This window comes from Grammomys surdaster, unplaced genomic scaffold, assembly GCF_004785775.1.
Source record: "Grammomys surdaster isolate TR1022 unplaced genomic scaffold, NIH_TR_1.0 239, whole genome shotgun sequence".
NCBI classification, from domain to species: Eukaryota; Metazoa; Chordata; class Mammalia; order Rodentia; family Muridae; genus Grammomys; species Grammomys surdaster.
The window spans coordinates 5,846,283-5,870,771 of record NW_021604684.1 but is presented as its reverse complement, the minus strand read 5'-3'; the positions used below and the strand labels follow the sequence as shown (position 1 = coordinate 5,870,771).

The window sequence follows — 24,489 nt, the reverse complement described above, 5'->3', positions numbered from 1 at the left end:
TCCCAATGGTCTTAGTAGACGCCTGTGAAAGTGTCATTTGACTTACGCCCCCCCAGGGGTCATGACCCAAAGGTTGAGAACTGTTAGTCTATATAATCCAGGGGAACTGCTTAGCATATGAACACTGTGTGTGACAGTTTGACCCGAGGACACCACACCATGACTGCTAAGATAAAATATTTCCAGGATCTAATTAGTTAAAATACACCAGAAATATTTGGGTTTTGCTGCTCGCTGTTGTGGAGCTGAGTATGGGTCTGGAGCTTTAGACATGCTAGATAGACCAGAGCCTCACCATCAAACTGCACTGCCTAATCCTCCAATAAGAAACTCAATCTTTAAAAACTCTCGAAAAGATTTTGGTCAATTCCCTTATGAGTATCTGAATCTCCAGCTCCATTACTTCCCTCTGGCAAACATGCTCCACTTGCCTAGGAAGCGTTTGAGGTTGCCCAATGTGGAGAGCTGGTGGCCTACTGAAGGACTCCGCACATACGCAAGCCCCAGGGTCTGCTGAGAGCGGACGCGCGTGGGGGCGCCTCCGGGAAGCGCGTGCTACCCTCTCCGGTGTGAGGTAAGCATCCTCCCACGGTCCGGGGAAGCTCCTACGCCGCAGGCTTCCTAGCTGTGGCAGTTCCTCCACCGCTTCCTCCAACAACTATACCCACCCATCCCTTCCTGCTCCGCCGACTCAGAAGCGGCAGGGGAGGTGCGGCCTCACGCCCCGCCCACTATGCCCCGCCCTCAAGGCTAGCGTTCCCCAGTGACGAGGCCGCGGCCCACAGCCCGAAGCCAGGCCCCGCCCCTTACCCCGCCCCGGTCACTACAGGTGAAACTGTTTGCCTCCCCTACGCCCCGCCCCCGAACTCATCGCTCCTTGCCAGTGGAGAAGCGCCACTCAAGCCCCGCCCATACACGAGCAGGGAGGCCCCGCCCCTCTCTTCGGCTAGCGCGTTGCGCGTCTTCTGAAGGGAACCTGTCTCGCAGCCCGGGAGCAGTGCTTCTTCCTGTGAGGGCCTCGCTGTACAGCAACTTCTCCTTCCGCTCCTGCGACTCCCGGGACGGCGAGAGGCAAGCGGAAGGTGCGCGGACGCAGAGGCCCGAGGTGACCGGCGGGAGCTGGGCAGTCGAGGCCACCGGCGTAGCCATGTCGCTGTGGGGGCAGCCGCTGCAGGCCTCACTTCCCCTGGCCGTGCAGCAGCCCCCGACCGCGTCCTCGGGACCTTCGACCTCCCCTCCAGCCGGCGCAACCCTCAACCGCCTGCCGGAGCCGCTGCTGCGGAGGCTCAGCGAGAACTTGGACCGCGCTCCGGAGGGCCGGGGCTGGCGGCAGCTGGCCGAGCTGGCGGGCAGTCGGGGACGCCTCCGGCTCAGGTGAGTGGGACCCTCAAGGTGGGCGGAGGGGTGTGCTCCGTGGTAAAGAGTCGCGCGAGACCGACGTGGGCTCCAGGGTCGGGAAGGGACTGACTGGCCCTGATGGCCCAGTAGCCCCTTCACATCTTCCCGACCCTTCTCCCCTCAAGCTGGAAAGCGATCTCTGCAAGTTGACGCGGATTGTGTTAAGTGTAGGAACGCTTATCTGCAACATTGTAATCCCAGTGGGTTTTAAAGCAAAAGACTGTAATGTGGACACAGCTCTTGGTACCCAAAGGGCGGTCTGGAGGGACCCGGGCAGGTAGAGGGGTGAAGCATGCAGGGGTTCCTGGAGGTTAAGTAGAGAGACAGAAGAAGAGAAAAGACTGGATTTAAACTCATCGTCTTCAGTTCCACGAGTTTACCAATCTTCACTACGAACATTAGACTCTTAAGAAATTAAACTTTTCCTGCTGAGAAAAGGGACCCCTGACGTGATATGGTGCCATAGTCAGCGTTTCTTAAACTTTGGGATCTCAAGACTTCTCCCCACTGAGAATTATTGAAGACTTTTGTGTGCATTCTATATATTTTGCAGGCGTGTACGGATATTCTATTCGAAAGTAAAACTAATAACTCTTAAAATATTTATCTTAAAAGTAATTCTTACATCGTAGCAGAAATGATGTCAGGTTTTTTCTTCAGAAAAAGTTTGTCCAAAACCAAATAGAGCATTGGTTAACATTTTTTAAATCTGTTGCTTTGGGGTTTTTGGTTGGTTGCTTGCTTGCTTTGGTTTGGTTTTTTGTTTTTGTTTTTTTTTTTTTAAACAAGATCTTGCTGTGTAGTTTAACCTGTCCTCAGATTTCTCAGTCCTCCTGTTTCAGTTACTCTAGTGCTGGGATTTTAAACTGGCATCATCATATATTGAAGTCTTTTTCTTCTTGGTTTTTGAGACAGGATCTCACTGTAGCCTGAGGTGGCCTGAAACACTATCATCAACCAATCTGATCTGAATCTTGCTGCAGTCTTCTTGGCTCAGACTGCTGAATGCCTTGAACATCTTTATGGTGCCTTAATTTAATTGCAGAGCTATATTTTTTCCTATATTTGATTCATTCTATTGCAATATCATAAGTATCAGAACTCTAGAAACTTTTCCTTTAAGAATAAATAGAAAATAGGGTCTTAGTACTGTTATGAAAAAAAAATGTTTTAACCCTATAAACAACCTGAAAGTAGCCTTAGAAACTGCACTGGGTATCCCCTAACAGGACTTTGGACCACCACTTTGTACCATTGTCCTTTTTAACTCTTCCATTTTCTTGTCAAACAACTAAGCTTTGAATTTTACTGTAATTATTTGTATACATCTTTATAAGCTTAGGAACAGAAGTCATTACTTATTTTGTGCTATACATAGAACTTCTCTTAGGCAAATACTTCTTAAGTAGAGAGAGACGTCCTTTGTTCACAATTGTATTTGTTGAATTGTATTTATTTCTTATTAGCTAGAAGTTCTAATCAACCTTTATATGGGAACAATCACAGTAACGTATGGAATGCTAAGTTGAGTTTAATATCATTTGTTGAACACTTAGTATATACAGTGTGCTGTTTAAAAGCATTATCTACTTTAACATTCCCAACAACTGTGAGCTTCAGAGTTTAGGACTGAGACAAACAATGATGTTGCTATGGAATTACAGCTCAAGTAGAAAAGGCTCATGTTGCCTGATTTTTAAAAAATCAGAAAATGACAAACTAAGCTGGACACGGTAACACATACTTATAAACCTAGCACTTGGGAAGTAGAGGCAGAAGGACCAAGGAGTTTAAGACCAGTATCAGGTCCATGAGACCCTGTCTGGGAGAAGTCAGATAAACGAACTAGCAGAGCTGAGCAGACAGAGGACATGAGTTCTGCTCTAGGAAAAATAGCTTCGGCTTTGGGTTATACAGAGTAGGTTTAAAGTATCATTCAAGCTTCATAAATTTCTCAAGTTCTAGACTTACATACTACAAGAAATTGTTTCCTTTGTGGGTAGATCTCCAGAGTATTACAGTGTTAATTGTAAATCCAGTTCTTGAAGGCCCTAGGCTTCTTGGAGAGAGCCTGCGTGGTGATGAAGACATAAAAGACATAAAAGTCAATATACCAAGCGCTGCCTAAAAGAAGCATGGCTACTGGACTATAAAGGAGTGGGTACTTCATGCAGGTTGTTAGGTTTTCCTTCCTAAACCTTCAGTACAATTTTGTTAAGTAGACTATAGTGTTAAACATTGTTTAGGGTGGGGGGAACTTAAGGAACAGTTTGAAGCCACTTTAGAAGAAGTAGTATAGAAAGAAGGCCAGTTACTTATTGTTCACCTTTAGAATCTTAGAATTCAAAGTAGAGAGTCTGATACAGTGTTTTATATAGTTTATATAAAACCATGTTTTATAGTTTGATGAGTCTTCCAAGATGGTGGTTAGGTAGCTCTGGCTGGGTTAATTGGCGTTGGGAGGATTGGAGAATCTGGAAATATTAAACTCATACCAATTGAGAGCAGAAGAATCAGTTGCCGTTAAAAGTTTGTACTGAAAGCCAGACATGGTGGTGCACTCTAATCCCAGCACTCAGGAAGCAGAGGTAGGCAGATCAATGTGACTTCTTTGCTAGCCAGTGCCACATAATAAGACGCTGTCTGAAAAACAATAACAGAAGTTAGCACTGAAAACTTGGGGCTGGAGTATATGAGCCTAAGGAATACACAGGGTCAGCTGGTGATTCTTATTATTATGTTTAATATTTTTTGAAAAGTTCAAATGACTTCATACTAATGAAAGGAAAGCATCTGATGATAGAAGGTCATAAAGCCTTTTCCTCTGGTTGAGGGTATATGACAAATCATGGGAGAATGTAAAGTGCTTTCCTCAGTTGTTGACTTCACATCCTAATCTCAGACTTTTGCCTCTTTTGTTTATTTTTCTCTTTCTTTTTTATTGGTTTAAGACCGGGTCTGACTACATAGATCAGGCTGGCCTCAAAGTTGTTATGATCCTCTCCCTTCTGTGTTTTGAGTGCCACCATGCTCAGCTTCTTGTCACATTTTCCTATCAGTCTTTACATCTTTCTTTAAATTACATGAGAATTTAATAATATAAATCATAGGAAGAGTCCATTCAGCACTATCCTCAGAGATTAGGAATATCATAAATGTTTTTTTACATTTGATAATTGATGTGACTATTGGTGTGATTATTGATGATTCAGATTGGATCTTTGCTTGTAGTCTAGTTTCCAATAACTACTGATCCTGGATTCTGTTCAAACTGATCTAGTATCAGGTACTTTTAATAGCCCTAGCTAACCTGGAACTTGTTATGTAGACCAAGCTAGCCATGAACACAAAGAGATCTTCCTCTGCTTCTAGGTGCAGGGATCCACTATGCTTGGATAAAATTGGGTGCTGCCTTCTGCCAGTTTAGACATACTCTTAGTATTCCAGCATATGTTAATTGGTGGTGCATGGAACGGCTAAACTACAAGGATTGACAGAACTTTCAGAGAGCTTTAAAGTATCTAAATCCTCTAAGCAGAGTGCTTGAAAGTGGAGCTGTGAAACATGAACCAAGGGGGAACCATCTGTTGCTGCTTGTCTGCAGTGTAGATGTTCTTTAGCTGAAGTAGTCCTACCCTCAAGCAGATAATAAAAATAGAAACGTATTGAAAAGATGAATGAAAGTGTCTCCCATTATCTGTCTCATCGGTCTGAATTTTGAAGTGTGTGGGAACTCATGCTTTTATTTCTAAGTGCTTTTCTACCTTATCCTCTAATACTATCCTTCACTCAGGGTTTTGAATACAGTCAAGCTGAGTATAATGAGAAATATCTACTTTTCACAGATATATGAATGTTAGTGGCTATTGCCATCTCCTTGCATGATTAATAGACATCTTAAATGTAACATGTCCTAAACTTAATAGCTACTCTCCTAAAAACCTCTTTCCCTTAGTTATCTGTATCTAAGTAAGTTGTTCAGACCAGAAAATCCAGTCATCCCTGATTTTACTTGTATACACATCATCTTTGTCAGTAATTCCTGATTGCTCTATGTTCAATATATATTTAGAATGTGGCATCCTCTGCCATACAAGGTTAAGGTTAAGCCTACATGTCTCACCCAGTTTCTTCTAATAGTTTCTTGATTTCTCTCTCCTTTACTTCCTACCCCACTGCCCTAAACACAACAATAACAGTGCTTCTTTCCAGATATTAATAAGCAAGTTGGGACTGGAGCTCAGTTGATAGAATGTTTTCCTAGTGTGGGTGGGTTCCATCCCCAGCACTACATAGACCACATATGGTACCAAATGCCTGTGTTTAGCATTTGGAAGGTAGAGGCAGGAGAATTAGAAGTTAAAGGTCCTCTCCATAGGGACTGTGAGACAAGCCTAAGATACATAAATCCTGTCTCAAAGAAAAAGTAAGTGACGTATGACAAGTACAACGTGTCATTCTAGCACTGGGGAGACTGAGGCACAGAACATTTTAAGCCTGAAGCCACCTGAACCTAAAACAGTAGAATTAAAAAAAAACTTAAGTTAAGCTTGTTCCTCTACTTAAGCCCCTCCAGTTGCTTTTCTGTCTGAAGTGAAAAAAAGAATTCTCTGGAGCTAGAGTTACAGGTGGCTGTGAGCTATGTAATATAGGTGCTAGGGACTGACCTTAGATGTCTAGAGGGGTGCCGAGTTCTCTTTATCACTTTAACCACTGTGCCATTTCTCTAGCACCTAAAAATAATTTTTAAAAGCAAAGTTCACCTGATTTTGTGATAAAGAAATTCTTTAAATTCCAAATTCAAGTTTATAGAAACCACATCAAAGAACACTCTTACAAGAATACAACTAAAAAAGGAAAGGTAAAACTTGGGTATGTATACACATTACCTTAGCCCAAAGCCAATGAGTGCCGATGCAGCAAATCAGTAAAACAATATGGTACAAAATCCTACTCTTATCTTTATACCTTGTTTTGGAACAGAAGTATTTAACTTTAATTTGATCTTTACTCCTTGTTAGGAAGAAGAACTCTGGCTATTAAGCTTTTTGTCTATATGAATTGAGATATCCCTTGGTTATATCTGATGAGATGGCATATTAATTTCGTGTATCAGTCAGTACCTGGTAAACTTCTGAATCCTAAAACATGTATTTTGTATACTGCACTCATGTATTTATGAATCTCATAGTCATTTAAAAACTTAGTAACTTATTTCTAATATATGATCTTTAGCAAGGGCCCTGAAAAGTTGCTGACTTTATTATTTTTTAATTTTATTTTTTTATTGGCTATTTTATTTACATTTCAGATGTGATCCCCTTTCCCCATTTCCCCACCACCCAGGAACCCCCTATCCCATCCCCCCTCCTCCTGCTTCTATGAGGATGTGTCCCCACCTACGAATTCCCCCACACTGGGGCATCCAGCCTTCACTGGACCAAGGACTTCCTCTCCCACCTATGCCCAACAATGCCATCCTCCCCTACATATACAGCTGGAGCCATGGATCCCTCCCTATGTGCTCCCAGGCTGGTGGTTTAGACCCTGGGAGCTCTGGTTGGTTGCTCTCCCCATGGGGCAACAATCCCTTTCAGCTCCTCCAGGCTGTCTCCTTAGAGGTCTGCCAGAGCCTGAAATATACAGAAGCAGATGCTCATAGCTAACTATTGAACTGATCATGGGGTTCCCAATGTTGGAGTGAGAGAGAAGACTGAAGGAGTTGCTGACTTTATAACATTGATTATCCTATTCCGTATCTTTATGAGATAATTGCTTCTGTGTTCTTAATACTTCTCACACTGTTCCTATCCATTCATGTTATTTGGCCTCAATAGATGAAGGACTTATTCTTTTCAGACAACAGCAGCATCTAGCCTACTAGTTAGTGCCTTTATTTTAGGTCATACTCTACTTCATCTTTAAAGAAAAAGTAAAGAGAATTGCAATTCTATTACCTGGACATATATCATGCTTAAGATTCACCTGGAAATATACCAGAAATGATCTCTAAAATAATCATTCAATAAATAAATTCAATAGTGATGATCATCTTTAGCTTTTCAAACCTTTTGTGCCTTGATTGTGACAGCAACTGTTAACTGTAGAGTCTGTGATACACAAATAAAAATACTTTCTTTGTTAAAAAAAAAAATGGTTGGCCAGTGGTGGTGCACGTCTTTAATCCTAGCACATAGAAGGCAGAGGCAGGTGGATCTCTTTGAGCTCCAAGCTAGCTTGGTCTACAGAATGAGTTCTAGGACAGCCAAGGCTATACCAAAAAATCCTGTCACAAACAACAACAAAACAAAAACAGAGGAGGAAGAAGGAGAAGAAAGGAGGGAGAAAGGGAGGGGAGTAGAAAAGAGGGCTGGTGTGATGATTTAGCACTCAGCACTTGGGAGACAAGAGACAGATAGCTCTCTGAATTCAAGGTCAGCCTGGTCTATATTTCAAATTCCAGGCCAGCTAGATCTACATGGTAAGATTCTGTCTCTAAATAAATAATAGGAAAGAAGGAAGGAGTAAAGCAAATTTCTGGCCTTTTCCTCACTTTCAATTGAAGGATAAAAATTTGATCTGTATTAAGACTAAATTTTTCTTCCATCCTTCAGACTTAATAATTATAGGAGCTAAAGAGGGGAAGAGACTAGAGAGAGAAAGGAATGCTGGAGGAGGGTGGAGAGGAGGGAAGGGCCCTAGCTTTCATGATATAATTAGTTTCTTACCACCCAAGGTTTTCTCTGTACAGCACCTACAATGAATGGTCCAGCTACAAATTAGACATATCATGAGTTAAATCTGTTGTTTCAGTTGCCTGGACCTGGAACAGTGTTCTCTTAAAGTACTGGAGCCAGAGGGAAGCCCAAGTTTGTGTTTACTGAAACTAATGGGTGAAAGAGGATGTACAGTCACAGAACTGAGCGACTTCCTACAGGCTTTGGAACACACTGAGGTTCTTCAGCTTCTCAGCCCCCCAGGTAGGTTCCCCCTCCCCCTTTCAGGACTATTCTTCAGAAAGGCATGGAGTCAAATTTAGAGAAGAATGCCTTTTTTGACCAGGTAAATTGTGTTCCGCATTTTTGGAAAATATAAATGCAGAGAAGAGCCTCATTCCCTCTTTCCCCCATGGTGAGACATCAAAAGTGTTAGATTGTAGTTCAGGAAGCAAGCCGTACAAAACATTTTTAAGCAATTATTTTAAAAATTTGAGTGTAACCCACATATTTGATATTAGAGAATTATGCCATAATATTGTAGTCCAGAAGATGCCTATGTTCTAGGAAGTTGTATGCTAAAGTATTTACATGTTATGTTTCTGTAACATATACTGAAACAGTGTAGCCTAAAACACAGTGAATATTTTTATGCATATGTATATAAGGATGAGGTAGTCAGATGTTCACTATTTTTTATCATTGTATTACTTTTGAAATGTTAGCTATATGAATTTTTCTTACTATACCTGTATTGAGTGAGGCTTTTCACATATAAAGTTGTTAAAGATAATATTTAAAATGGCAGCACCCAATCTTGCTTGTTGTTATGGGCCACCATCTTCCCAACTAGGCAAGGCCTGAGGCCATGAGCGGCAGCTGGAGCACACTGCTGTTCGGCTTGCTGTTCAACTAGCTGTTCGGCTAGCTGTTCGGCTCAAGTGGGCCAGAAGCACCGGCCCTGCCACCCATGAGAAGCCAGCATGGGAGATGGCTCTGCCAATCTACCAGGCTGTCTCCACAATGCTTGGCTGAGCCCAGACCATCCTGCCATCTATGCAGTACCCAGTAGAAATGAGACTCTAATGCTTAAAGATTATCCAATGACTTTATATGTTTGATAATGTTCAATTAACAAGATGCCCACACAATTAGAGGTGTTTCCCAATATCTAACCTTAAATATAAATCATTGCCCAAGACTGTCATGGACCCACAAGTGATTCTCCATGGCTCCTACATCCTGACTCCTCTTGCTCCTTGCTCCTCCTCTTCCTCTGCCTTTCCTCTCCTTAGCGCCTCCTAAATTACCAAGTTTATTGTTGGGGGGAGGGACTCTGGGAAAGGAGAGATAGCAGCTCATCAGTTAAGAGCACTTGCTGTTCTTCCATAGGACCAGAGCATGGTTCTTTGTACCCACATCAGGCAACTCACAATTGCCTGTAACCCCAGCTCCAGGGGGTCCAGAGTCTTCTTTTGACTTCTGACATCACCTACACTCACCTGCATATACACAGAAACACAAACACACAAATAAAAACAAAATGCAAAATTTAAAAAAACAGACTGGAGAAATGGATACTTAAAAATTAGAAAACAGTCCGTCCTCCATATAGCTGCAGGTGGAATTGATCAGCTACAGTAACATCAAGAGAAAAAGGACATGTCATTAAAGTTGTTTGATTAGGCCAGGTATGGTAGTCCATATCTGTATTCCCAGGAAGATCAAGAGTTCAAGGCCAGCCTAGACTACATAGTGAGATCCTGTTTCAAATAAGCAAACATTGCCCGGTAGCAACAGCAGTGTAAGCCTCCTTTCCAGGATTCCATTTGGCAATATGTCCCATTAGGAACAAAGAATTCAGTCAAGCCTAGAAGGGCTGAAAACTTTGGGCTTGATGGTATCTATTTTATATAATTTTGTTGTACTAATTTTTCTTTATATAACCAAACTGATTATGATCTTTTAAATTATTTATGTGTATTATTATATTTATGTATATGCAGCTGCATAAATGTATATTTACCACTTGTATACAGGTGCTCTTAGAGGCTAGAGGGCATAGGAACCTGGGAACTGGAGTTATAGGTAGTTATAAACTACCTAATGGTGAGTTCTGGACACTCAGTGTACATCCTTGGTGAAAACACTAAACAATCTTAACCACTGAGCCATCTCTCCAGCTCTATGATACATTTTTAATATGAGCAATTAGAAACGTAAGATATAGTAGTAAATTGTTAGGTACACCTATGAGAAACCCAAACTCAAATTGATGTCTTGAAAGTAATATATTTCTTCTACCTGAAACACCCAGAAGTAGATAGGCTTCCTAAGAGGTAGAGAAGAGCTGTAAGTTTAATGTTTTTCCTCATCTTTCTTCATATTGACTTCCTTCTAAGACTGACACTCACCTAGCCTAGGATGACATTTATCATTGTCCCAGAATTCTAAGCATAACGCAGGTTTATTCTAGTTAATTAGTTTTGTTCACTTGCTTGTCTCTAATACTGTCACTGTAGCCAAGGACATGGAATGTGCTGATATGCCTGGCTTAAAGCTAAGAATGGAATTAGGCTGAGTCAGCTTTCCAGGAACCACATGGGTCACCAAACAAAAATAGACTGATTGGTTAAGAAAAAGAGCCAACAGATCCTGGAGATGTAACCAGACTTGACCACAAATACAAAGTGTCTTAGATTATGAGGGAGGTTAACATGGATCCCAGCCGTGCTCTGCTTTACCATATACCTTTATATGCCTTATTTGGAGTATACTGGATTGAGTGTCCGGCTTCCTCAACTAGGCCTGTTGACTAGGAACAGTGAACTGTTAATGCAGATGCCCCACATGCAATTGTTGTCCATTTCTAAACAATGAATGTCCTAAAGTATAAGGACTGAACTCCACCAGCCTAATGCACTAAACTGCCTACTAAGTTCTCATGCTTAGTGAATGGGAAATCCTCTGCTTCACAGAGTTACATGGTCACATGGAATGATAGCTCATACCTGTAATCCCAGGACTCAAGAAAGCTGAAGTAAGAGCATGGCCATGAGTTAGCCAGGGCTACATGAGTGCATCCTGACAAGCTTTAGTTACAGAGTAATACTTTCTCAAACAAACAAAAAATAATTATAGAAAGTATTTTTTATGTTTTGATAACAAATCTAAGAATAAGACTATCTTAAGAAAAATGTAAGCTCTAACAAAAATCAGTTTAATTAGTGACTTTGCTCAGAATTATTCTTTGAACACTTTTGTATTCCATTCTCTTCATGGTCTCAAGTATCAAGTATTTGAATTCAGAGATGAACAGGGCAATTATTTTTGTTTATTAAAAGGTCTTTGTTTAATAGTACAGACATATCAAATCTAGAACAACTATAAAAAAATATATAATTTAGGAGGCAGAGTCAGGCAGATCTCTGAGTTTGAAGCCAGCTCAGTCTACATAGTAAGTTCAGGACAGCCAGAGCTATATAGTTGAGACCCTGTCTTGGGAAAAAAAAAAAAAAGTGTGTGTAAATAAGTTTATCTGATCTCCAGTTTTCCATTTTAGTACTTTGCATTCATTTTTGTGCATTTTTCAGGGTTTTTGAGACAGGGCTTCTCTGTATATAATCACCCTGGCTGTCCTGAAACTCGATTTATAGACCAGGCAGGCCTCAAAGTCACAGAGATCTGCCTGCCTCTGCCTCCTGAGTGCTGGGATTAAAGGCATGCACCACCACACACACCTGGCTTAGTGTATTGCATTCTTAAATTTTAATGAAGATGCAAAGCATGCTAGTGCTTTCTTTGTACTTATGCCATTTTACAGGAAGCATTAGTTCTTATTCCACAGAAAGCAATGTTTTTTTCTGGTAGTCCTTGCAGAGAGGTGTGGTTAAGGTAGGATGAATTCTGTAGATGATGCTATGAGCATCTTATCAGACCTTTCAGGTCCAAATGCAAGAAGAGGAAACTAGATTCATTTTGACTAAAGGAAGAACTTGAGTCTGATTTTGCTATATTTTGTTCCAATTGTTATGGAGCCGTAGCCAGAGATAGCTCTTAAGAGATAGCTGTAGCATAGAGGTCCCTGACTTTTGAGAAGCTAACTTAGATTTCTTTTTATTTGTTCTGAAAGCTGAAAGTAGCCAAGGCCGAGCTGGGAGTCACTTCTAGTTGCCACTAGCATGCAGTTGAAGATAAGTGCAGGCTCATTCTGAAACATGTGCTCCTAAGTTCTTGGACCTAATACAGTCTCTAAAGAAGCCCCTAGGAATGAGCTGTCCCTACTTTTCTACAGAGGTTGACTACTTTGCTCTAGATCTGTCTTCCTTGAATCATTTGTTAAACTGCTTCTAGTTTTGATGTGCCTGGTGCTCATCACAAGTGCATACACTTGCAGACACACCTGTGCATCACATTTACATATACACACACCATCATCACCAACAACAACGGAATGTAAACAGCTTTTTCCTTACCATTTTCTTACAGTCTATTTTGATACCTCCCCCTCCCTCAACTCCTCAGATCCCCTTACCTCCCTACCTACCCAACTTTATTTTCTCTCTAACAACAAACAGAACAAAACGCAAAACTCAACCAATAAGAAAAAAAAAAAGATACACACACACACACACACAAACAAACAAAACCAAACCTGGCCAACTACTCCTGGACATGGGGGCCTGCCCTGGACTGTGATTGATCTATTCAACTCCATTCTAGAAAACTGGCTTTCTCTTTGCCAGCTGGCATCAATTACAAATAGCTTCTTGATTAGGGGTGTAACTCTGCTGGTCTTACACTTGGTGTCTCAGTGTCTTTGAATTCATATGTGCTGTTTCTGGAAGACACTGCTTCCTTAGAGCTACCCACTGTCTCTGGCTCTTAGACTCTTTCCACCTCCTCCTTTGCAGAGATACCTGGCCTTGAGGGGAAGGGCTTTGAGTGCTTGCTGCATAATCCCACAGCCAAACATTAAGGTGAGAGGAGCAAGAGGAAGGATAAGAAGAACTAAGAGGATCAGGGTCATCATAAGAACCTGCCTATAGAATCAACTGACCTGAGGGCTCACAGAGATCAGGGAGCCTGTGAGGGTCTGACCTAGGTCTCTGCATATATGTTATGGCTTGGTGTTCTTGTGGGACTCCTAATAGTGGGAACAGGGGCTGGCCTGATTGCCTGCTTGTGGTACTCTTCTTTTCTTACTGTGTTACCTCATCTAGCCTTGATGTGATGGTGTGTGCCTGGTCTTATTGTAGCTTGTTATCCCATGCTTGGGTGATGTCCCTGGGAGGCCTGCTCTTTTCTGAAAGGAGATGGGGGCTGGGAGAGCATGAGTCTGGGGGAGAGGGAAAGAGGAGGAAGTAGGGACTTGGAGAGAGAAGGGAGGAGAAACTGTAGTAGGGATGTAATATATAAGAGAAGAATTAAAAAAAAAAAAAAAGAAGACAATGCTCCAAAGTCTCTCACTGTACATTGTCCACTTGTGGGTCTCTGTGTTATTTCTATCTACTGCAAGAAGCAGCTTCTATGATGAGGGTTGAGTAATATTCTGATCTATGAGTATGCCAATATGTCACTAGGGGTCATTTTATTACTATGTTCTTTTTGCAGAATAATAGTATTCCCCCTTGGCCCATGACGTATCTAGTCTCAGGTTCTTCATCATTTTAACAATGTCAGCAATGGATTCCATCTCATGGGGTAGGCTTTAAATTTAATCAAAAGTGGAAGGCTTTAAATTTAATCAAAAGTGGAAGGTTACTCCTGTGACATTTGTGCTGCTCTTACACCATTATATCTTGCAGACAGGTCACTGTTAGAGGTTACATGGTTTGTAGCTGGGAGATGTTGATAATTGCCTTTCTCAATTGGTAGTATGCAGAGTATCATCAACACCAATCAGGAGGGGTGAAGCTTCTAGTTAGACACCAGCTCAATTTTTCAGGTGTTTCTAGTTCATGTCAAGTTGAACAAAAAAAAACAACAACAAAAAACTAGCCTGTGCACTACTTAGGCATTTAACTCAGTTGAATGCTGGTCATATGAATATTTATGACCAGATATTTGTATGCAGTAACATTGAGAACTGTAATATGACGTCTGCCTAGCAGGTGTCTTAAAAGATGCATCCCAATCTCAGAAATGTTAGAGTATAGGGAGAAAAGTATTTCTTAAAATTGGAAAAATGTGGCAAGTAGTTTTCCTTCCCAACCATGGAGAAGTCGAGTATATCAAAGTCTTTTGCAGTTAAGTTTTTTTCTTGTTTTACAAAGTTTTCAGCTGAAGATACATATTGACAGAGAAGAAATAAATTATCTATTATAAAGACGAATATAAAAACTGTTTCTAAAATATTTCTTTGTTGTGTACTTTGGTTTGGTTTTTGTTGTTGTCGTTTTAGGATTGAAGATCACCGTAAACCCAGAATCCAAGGCAGTTTTGGCTGGACAGTTTGTAAAACTGTGCTGCCGGGCAACTGGACATCCTTTTGTACAGTATCAATGGTTCAAAATGAATAAAGAGGTAATTTTTTTAAAAACAGGGTTGAGTTTTATTATCTTTGTTTTACATACATCTTGGTTACACATCTATAGAACTTAATTTCATTGAAGTAAAATGTATACAACATAAAATTAATCATTTTAAATTGTGCAACTCAGTGACATTCAGTATATTCATAAAGTTGTGTAACAACAATCTCTAGCAAATCCCAAAATATATATTTTTTTAAATGTTAATCAAAGGCTTTATAAGTTTGGTAATGCTCAATAACAAGATGCCCATACAATCAGAAGTGTAACCCAATACCCAACCTAGATATACCAACTACCTTTGACTGGTGGAGACACACGAACATCCGCCTCCATGTTCCATGTTCCTTCCTCCCCCCACCCCGTGTGTGTGTCTGTCTGTCTGTCTCTCTCTCTCTCTCTCTCTCTCTCTCTTTCTCTCTCATCTCCTAGCTCCTCCTCTCCTTCTCCTCTCCTTACTCCTCCTCTTCCTCTCCTTACTCCTCCCACCATAGCTCTTCCTACATACCACCCTTTCTTTTAAAATTAAAAAAAAACAACTTTTCTCTCAAAATACAATTAGAGCATAACTATACCAATTTGTATCAGTAAGGTACAAGATAGACCTAATACCCAGTCCAACATTTTGTTGACTAAACAAAACCTCTGTCATCTCTCCTAACTAAAAGACTTAGTTCTGAACCTGGCTTTTTTCTTAGCTTTAGAATGAATATCAGCTGAAAACCATCCTCTCAAGTCTTTTCTCTCAAAATAAATAGCTGGGACTGGCTATGAGACTATAAGTCTTCAACCCCGTCAGAAATCCAGAATGACTGAATTAACTGAAATTACGGGAAGCACAAAGCATAGCTTCTAAAACTTAGCATTTATAGAGACCACTGAATACCTGGACAGTCCCTATACTACAAAATGTTGGAGCATCCGCTCTTCAGCCTTCTGGCCCAGGATCATCTGACAGACCTAGTGATGTAGAATTATTAAGGGCTGATTCCTCTGTCTTGGAAGATATAATCAGTTGACTATTCTGCAAGTGTGTCCTTTTCTGGACAGTAATTTGTCTGTAGGTGAAAAGAGACAATTCTTGCCTAGTGGCTGTCTCACCACGACTGGAGTAACTCCAAAGACGTTCCATTTCTTCTTAGAATCCAAGACAGGGAAGCTGTCAGGAGCAGACAGGTCTTCAATCAAAATGAACATTAATACAGAAATGTTTTTAACGTCAATTCTTTGGACTTCTGACGTTTTGAAAGCCAACTATCCATGTAAGGCAATCTGGACTGCTGTCTGTTAACTCCTCTCAGCTATTTCTAAATAAAATATAGAAAACACCCTAACAATAAACTCAGAGCCATGAATTTGCTATAGGCCCTTAACTCACAGGCTAACCATCTCAAATCAGTTAAAAAAAAAAAAAGTTAAAGAAGGACTGGATCTAAGCCTTGTATTCCTAAATGTGTTACATAGGCACAATGCCTATGAGAGTAACAATATTAATCTCACTTTTATATCAATAAGAAACTCATACCAAGCCGGGTGGTGGCGCATGCCTTTAATCCCAGCACTTGGGAGGCAGAGACAGGCGGATTTCTGAGTTTGAGAGTTCGAGGCTAGCCTGGTCTACAGAGTGAGTTCCAGGACAACCAGGGCTACACAGAGAAACCCTGTCTCAAAAAAACCAAAAAAAAAAAAAAAAAAAAAAGAAAGAAAGAAAGAAAGAAAGAAAGAAAGAAACTCATACCAGTGAAAACCTTGAATTTGAAATCAAAGTAAATTTTGTACCATTTAAGAAAACCTTAAATTTGAAATCAAAGTAAATTTTGTACCATTTAAGAAATTATAACTTCAGCTTAATAACAATTATACATATTTCTACCAATAGGTTATGGCTATGCAATAAATCCTAGCTATTCCTCCCTGTTCCAACAAAACCACTACTTTTCCCTAGAAAGACAGCCCAATATTAACCACCTCAGTCCCCAAGCCCAGGGAATAGGGGCGCCGACTCTTCATTAACTTCTTCAAGCTGGTTATGGGCATTGAGATATTAGAAGAGGGGCAGGGGGAAGAGTAAATTGATAAGCCTCTGATGTCTGTGTCTTCACTGCATCTAGCTGAAATTCCGGGACATAAGAGGTTCTGCTCAGCTTGCTTGATGAGTAGATACAACAAGGCTGAGTATTCTGCAATATACAATTCTCAAGACAAATTTTAGTATCAAGATAATTTTTTCTTTGAATTCTGGAATCTAGTCTTCTAGCGGCCTGCCTCTGTCATGTCTAATCCATACAATTCTGGGAGTTTCTATGAGGGTGTGCTCCCACCATCCTGCCATTCCCGCCTCCCTGCTCTCAAATTCCCCAACACTAGGGAATCCAAACTTTCAGGCACCAAGGCCAAGAGGTAATTTTTAAATGTCTTTTAATTCTACTTAGTTAGCTGGTTGATTGGTTGGTTAGCTGGTCATTTTGTGAGTTTAGAGCTAGGAAGAACATAAGCAGCATGGTAACAGGATAAGAACCAGCAGAGTTTGTAAACAAGGAATTTTTCTTTCTCTGAGACAGGGTTTCTTTGTCTGTAGCCCTGGGGAGTCCTAGAACTCATTCTGTAGACCAGGCTGGCTTCAAACTCACAGAGACCAGCCTATCTCTGTTCCTGAGTGCTGGGATTAAAAGTGCCACCACTGCCTAAATTAAACAAAGGATTTATGTTTGAGGGGAGGAGTTGTTTGTTTGTTTGTTTGTTTGTTTGTTTTTACATAAAAACTTGTCAATTGAAGAAGGTAGAGAACAGGAAAGCAATCAGGTTATTTCCTGGGCTGCTGAAAAATACCTGTAGTGTGGTCTCAGTGAATTAATGAAGGTGAATCACAGGGCATACTTGAACATGTGTTTCGAATTAGCCAGACTGGTAAATCATATGAAGAGCATGAGGAAGCAAAAAGAAAAATTGAAGAGGACTCTGTACTTTTCCACTTGAGTATCTTGACCATGTTTATTCTGTAGGTTTTTTTGTTTGTTTTGTTTTGTTTGTTGTTTGTTTGAGAAAACTGGAGAGATCTGTGACTAGGAGGAAAAATAAGAGTGCAACTTCAGACCATGCCTACTATACATGCAAGTGAGTCACACTTTCAGTTTGTATATCTAGAAAGACAACAATAAGAGTGTATATAGTGAATGAAATTAAAAGAAGGAACAGTCAAAAGAGAAGAATAAAAGGCAAAAAAGTAATTCAAGAAGAAAGGGATGACCAACTTCTTCAGTTCTACTAAGAAGGAGGCATAGAAAAAAGTGTTTGTTGGCTAATTTGTGATAGAAAGGATTTAGAGTATGTTTTTGAAAATTATTTCGTAAAAGGTATAAACATGCTAAAACCAAGAAAAAAATGCAGGAACAATTTCAGAGAAGATGGGTTATTGAGAAGAAAAAACTTTTCCCTCTTAGATTCTGAGCTTCTGCCCTGCAAATAGTCTGTAAAATGGATTAGTAGGGACTGGAAAAGTGACTCAGCAGTTAAGAGCACTCCCTGAGGGCCTAGCTATGGTTCTTATCAACAACATGGCAGATACAAGAGATCTGACAGCCACCTTTGGCCTCTGCAGGTGCTGCATGCATATGGTGATCATACACACATACATACATACATACATACATACATACATACATACATATAGGCAAGCACATATATAATGACATAAATAAATTATATCTTAAAATTTAAAAAGATGGGAGCCAAGCATGGTGGTGTATGCTTTTAATCCCAGCTCTCCAGAAACAGAAGCAGGTGGATCTCTGAGTTCAAAGACACCCTGGTCTAAATAATGAATTCCAGGATAGCCAGGGCTATGTAGAAAGACCCTGTCTCAAAAAAAAAAAAAATTACCAGAAGAAAAACTTGGATCTGCAACTCATCAGGAAAAGGCTCTTGCTGACAAGCCTGATGATCTGAGTTTCATGCCTAAGACTCACATGATCAAAGAAGAGAACTGATTCCCAAAAGTTGTTTTCTGAACATTATACATACATCATAGTGTATGTGCATGTGTGCATCCTGACATACATAACTACAATAAATAAATGAACAGAAAAAAATTTTAAACTATTCATGATAGTTCGCTAAATTAATTGAGTTAGAGGCATTTATTTATTTATTTATTGGTTTTTTGTTTGTTTGTTTTTCGAGACAGGGTTTCTCAGTGTAGCCCTGGCTGTCCTGGAACTTACTCTGTAGACCAGGCTAGCCTTGAACTCTCGAACTCAGAAATCCACCTGCCTCTGCCTCCCAAGTGCTGGGATTAAAGATGTGCGCCACCACCACCCAGCATGAGGCTTATATTTCTAACTTATGAGAAATCAAGTGTGTCTCTTCATAAAAGATGAGATTCTGGGCAGATTGCACACGCCTTTAATGGTAGTACTTGGGAGGCAGAGAGGCAGAGTTCAAGGCTGGCCAGGGCTATATTGTAAGACCCTGTCTCAAAACAATAAACCATTGCCACTCAAAAAAGAAAAGGTGTTTTAGAGGAGCAAGGGTAAACTGGGGAAGGCTCGCCATGTTTGTTCGTTGTGAAAGTCTGTCTTCTTTATGAAGATAAAAACGAGAGAATTTATGATAGATTTACTCTAATCTGAGATTAGCATGAAGTGAACACAAACTAACCGTTACTTCAAGTTCAGACCAAAATGAAAGAAACCTTACTATGGCCATTCCTTCCTATCATGTCTATGCCTTCCATGAAGTCAAACACTTAAGAGAAGCTGGATATAGCTTGAGTTAAGCAGCCTCTCTTCTTAAGTATTTTGTAGATGAGAAAGTGAAGTCCCAAGATAAAATAGTTTATCCATGTAGTCATAGTTAATTTGGCCAGAAAGGAAAATAATAGCTTGTTTGTTTTCTTCGTTCTATTATAGTGTTTTTTTTATGCTACTTATAAAAGTTGCAGTTGTATAAATAGGTGTACTATTTTAATGATGGGTTCCTACTAGTGAGCTCAAATCTGGGAAACAGTTAACCTGTCTAATGGATGGATTTGTTAAAGACTGTGGATTTACTTTAGTCCTCAAAATCTTACTTTTTACTTTGTAACTAGCAAACATTTTAGAATTTGAAGAAAAAAAGAAACATACTTTTCAAAGATCCGTAATCAAATCATAGATTTTACACAGCATGTATTATAAGCTGGATTTTTGATGAATTCTTCACGCATGCCCTCTTACTGATCTTTTTGCAGATCCCATATGGAAATTCATCAGAACTTATTTTTAACACCGTGCATATAAAAGATGCAGGCTTTTATGTCTGCCGGGTTAACAACAGTTCCACCTTTGAATTTAGCCAATGGTCACAGCTGGATGTGTGTGATGTGGCAGAAGTAACAGACAGCTTCCAGGGTGAGTGATAAGTGAAGTTACATGTTTTGTTTGTTTAAATGTTTGTTTTAAAATGACTCCAGAGCATAAAAGCCATGCATGAGTCATTCAGAATTGACTCCACGTGGTTTGATTGTCATTCTCTATGTGTCTTAAGATGACATGGGCCCTTCTCATTCCTGTGCCTGCTGCTCAGCTTGAAGCTGCTGGTGTTTGTGGCCCTGTCCATTTAACTGTGGCATCTGTAATCCAAGCTCAGTTTCTCCCCTTACTTCCATATTCCTCAGTCTGCCCACCTGTTATCTCAGTATTTCTAAACTGTTTTTGTTCACCACAATATTCTTTTTCTCTTTAGAACGTCTCTTAACATTTGTGGGAATTTCATGAAAAAATGTCTTTAAATATGGTTTTAAAGACTATAAAAACTAAAGGGTAGACTTAGACATATCTCTGTTTAAATTATAGGGAATGTTTTAAGTTTAACCCAGAGATTTTATTTTTTCTTTTAATTTAAGGAAGTATGGATGGCATCTCAGAATCCAAGTTGCAAATCTGTGTTGAACCAAAGTCCCAAAGGCTGATGCCAGGCAGCACATTGTTGTTACAGTGTGTTGCTATTGGAAGTCCTATGCCACACTACCAGTGGTTCAAAGATGAGTCACCATTAACACATGAGACAAAAAAGCATTACACGGTAAGCAATTGATTTGGGGGTGTTAATTTATAAAATAAATGATACAATTAAGATGTAAAAGAATTGCTTAAATTCATATTCTTTGGAATGTTTCAGTACTTTTAGTTCAAGTTCTTTATGTTTCAGTAATTAGTTTCTTGTTTGTAACAGGACAGGATTTCAATCAAGGCTTCAATATAAAATGTCAAATATTATTGTACCAAACGTTATACTGCTAGAATAACTTTTTACCATTTGCCTGCTAATATTTAGCTTAGTGAATGATGATAGTATAAGGATGTATAATTTTTTTGAAATGCTGTATTTTTTGAAAAATTTTTTGAAATTTTTAAATACAATGACTTTTACTTTAAACAATCTTTAAATTAATGTTGAAGAGAAAATATATGTTCTGATATTGATACAGGTTCCATATGTGGATCTAGAACATGAAGGAACCTACTGGTGTCATGTATATAACGATCGAGACAGTCAAGATAGTAAGAAGGTAGAAGTCATCATAGGTAAGCCATGTTAGCATTCTGAAGCGTAAGATCAAAGCTATATACCCTGGAGTGTGTGAGCAAAGCAAACCCTACTGCTCTTTTCCCCATGCCGTTTAATAGCATCATATATAAGGAGTTACGTTGTTTTATACAGGAATTTTAGAGAATTCATACTAAATTAATTTTCTAAGTTGTATACAAAGAGCAAAACAAAATAACTGAAAATGATTTTATTTATCCTATTCTAGTTATTTTTTTAGAATTACAGTCTTTCATAAATATTTGTATCAAAACATATTTCTTGTAGTTCTGAACTAGAAAAGGATTGATTTGGTGAAAACGATTTTCAATAAAACATAAAAAGTCAGAGACATGTAAATGAAAAATAATTATTGATCAGTATTCTCTATTGTGAATTGTGTGATTTTGAAATTTGTTCTGTTACACATATTGATGCATGTGTCGCTTAGACAACATGATTCTGTGGTGTTTACTTAATGACTACCCTTCCTAAGATTATGAGTTACAATATGTTCAAATTTGTTTTCTCTAACATAAGGAAGAACAGATGAGGCAGTGGAGTGCACTGAAGGTAGTGTAATCCTTTGGTTTGAGACCAAGTCTCCTGCATACTGGTTACTCTGGGGAGAGGTGGAATGTCCTAGCTCACTAAGTGCAGTGATAGAAAAAATACTAGCTCTAATAAGTCATTTTTATTGATGAACACTGTGTCTTATGTCTTAAAGTTTTGTACATTTTCACTAGTAAACAGACACTTCTAAAGTAATCTTCAGCTGATTTCCTGTTGTGCATAAGATCCAGAGCTTCTCTATAAGTTATTTGAAATAGTGAATATTGGTAATTCTTAATGTTAATTTTTATTGTAATAAAATATATTTAAAACATTAAATAAGTATTTGTTTACATTATTTTATTTCTTAAGATGCCCTTTAATGGCAAACATAGTTTCTATAAAAATTTCAGGATGGATATATTATTTGATACATTTTATCAATTATTAAATTTCTGAAGATAATATTGATAAGGATTTTCAAAACTACAGTGTTTTTTAGATTATTTACATGCCACTTTCACCATGGGAAGAGAACTGAAAATCCATTTTAGCATAAACTTCTTATTTTAATTAGTCAAAACATTGTACTTAAATTGTCATATTAAATATTAAAACTTAGACTACCTTCCTTTCGTGTACTATGACATTGATTTGAAAAATTAGGATTGTGGATAGCAAAGTATTTTTTCAATTGCTGCTTACATAGTCTTTCTCAGGTTCTACTTGGGTAAAGTAAGATGAGTAATGTTATATTATACATTTCCTGATTTTCTATCATTCATCTCTATATATGTAGCATGTAAACTACTAATAATTACTGTTTTTATTCTAATCATAGTTCAAACCAGAATTACCTTATAAGAAATTCTAATCCCACATCTGTTAATCTTATTACATGGGAAGCCGTGTACAGAAATCCTAACCAAACTCCTTTTCTCTCTTATATATTTTGCCTAATTAATTGCATGTGTGTTTGTTTCTATAAACTTTCTAACATAAGAGACCCTCAAGAATAAATAAGAAGAGCATTGCTGTTTGGCTTCAGAATGAGCATGTGATTGTTACCCTGCCCTGCTGTTTCTATAATGGTACAATTCACTATGCAGTTGTTTTTTCAATGATAAAAACAATCAAACAACTAGTCAGTGGTGGCACGTGCTTTAATCTCAGCACTTGAAAGGCAAAGGCAAGCAGATCTCTGTGAGTTCTGGGATAACTAGGGCTACAACCCTGTCTCAAAAAAAAAAAAAACAGCAAACAATAATTTTCAGATAACTATTTGGAATATAGAGATGACAATGTAGCTATAGAGTTCCTCTAAAATTTTCAAATGGAAAACATCATATCCAACTCTTTTTTTTCTCAAGAAGCCTGCAAAACTAGACATTTTATAGTTGATAGGTTGACAAATACTGTGAACAGTATCCTTTATTGTATCTCATTTTAATGTTTCCTATTTCATTTTGTTTATTTCATTAGAATATTATTAGGACAAGGGGTACAGTTAAAAACATGAGGCTCAGCTGTAATTTAGGGTAGTGAGACTATGCAAATTTTAATCTGTTTTCTCTTTCTCTATTTTAGATGAATTAAATAATTTGGGGCATCCCTGTAAGTAAACAGTTTTTTTTTTTTACATTGCTAAGTTTGATATAGTAACCGTGCTATAGACATTCTTGCCTACATTCTTAGACTACTGCTTACATGAAGTTCAGTTTAAAGCATGTACAATGTAAAAATATTATTGATTACAAGATCATAAAGGTTGATAAAGTATTTTGGATAACAATAAAGTATCAGTGCTTGAGCCAATAATATATCCAAATGAGTAAAAGTACCTGCTGCCATACCTGATTACCTGCATTTGACCCTCAGAGCCCTTGTGGTGGAAAGAGAAAAGTAATTCTTGCACATTTTCCTCTAACCTCTGCATGTGCACCATGCCCCCCACACACACACAAACAAAATAAATAGATAAGTGTAAATTGAGAATTTTGTTCTAGTGTGTTCCTGGGGATCAGACCCAGGGTCTTATACCTGCTGGGCCAGGTGTTTCACTGCCGGCTGCACTGCTCGGCACTGATGCTTTTTAATCATTTTATGTTGCTCTTTATAGAAGGAGGTCCATTGTTGTTAATGTGGAAGACTGGAGCATATTGATGCAGTGGCTTGTTGCATTTCTAAACTGTCAGACATAGAGCATCCCTGAAGTGGTTGGGTAGGGCCTGTCACCAGATCTGAAAGGCAGTTAATGAAGAGAGTTGGTGGTAGAAAGATGCATTGGTCTGTAACTATTAAGAGACTAACAAATACTGAACAGGTAAGAACACTTAGGACTTCTAAAGGCAAGCTTTGATCAGAATGGATTTCTGAAAAAGCTAAGGTAAAGAAAAAGCAATCACCTTGGATAAAGGACATCTCAGTAATAAAGAATTTATAAAGACAGAGGATGTCAACATAAGCTGCGGGCATTCTGAAAGACACTGACAGATCCTATGAGTAGATTTAATCAAATCATACAGAAATAAATGAAGAAGGCATGGGAATATTTAATATTTGCAGAAAGCCTGATGGTCCCCTTATTTTATTACCATAATTAGTTTGTTTGATTTTGTTCATTTCATGAAGCTGGGGATTTGTGCTGGGGCGGGGCTGGTGTGTACTGGCTACTCACTGTTCCCTGAGCTACTCCTCTAGCGCTGTTTGCTTAGCTTTGTATTTCT

At 39.1% G+C, this 24,489-nt stretch overlaps 1 protein-coding gene across 2 annotated transcripts in view; it reads left to right on the top strand.

Moving 5' to 3' along the window:
* Positions 1 to 1,147: 1,147 nt before the first annotated feature.
* Positions 1,148 to 24,489, top strand: part of Malt1 (MALT1 paracaspase) — a 52,800-nt gene continuing 29,458 nt past the window's right edge. Inside the window, exons 1-8 of one of the 2 annotated variants that reach the window (XM_028774245.1) lie at positions 1,148 to 1,374; positions 8,212 to 8,378; positions 14,518 to 14,639; positions 19,875 to 20,034; positions 20,529 to 20,707; positions 21,114 to 21,210; positions 21,752 to 21,784; positions 23,351 to 23,377. In XM_028774245.1, coding sequence (XP_028630078.1) covers positions 1,148 to 1,374; positions 8,212 to 8,378; positions 14,518 to 14,639; positions 19,875 to 20,034; positions 20,529 to 20,707; positions 21,114 to 21,210; positions 21,752 to 21,784; positions 23,351 to 23,377 — 1,012 coding nt within the window. The remainder of the gene's footprint in view (positions 1,375 to 8,211; positions 8,379 to 14,517; positions 14,640 to 19,874; positions 20,035 to 20,528; positions 20,708 to 21,113; positions 21,211 to 21,751; positions 21,785 to 23,350; positions 23,378 to 24,489) is intronic. The other variant, XM_028774244.1, reaches the window with a different exon arrangement.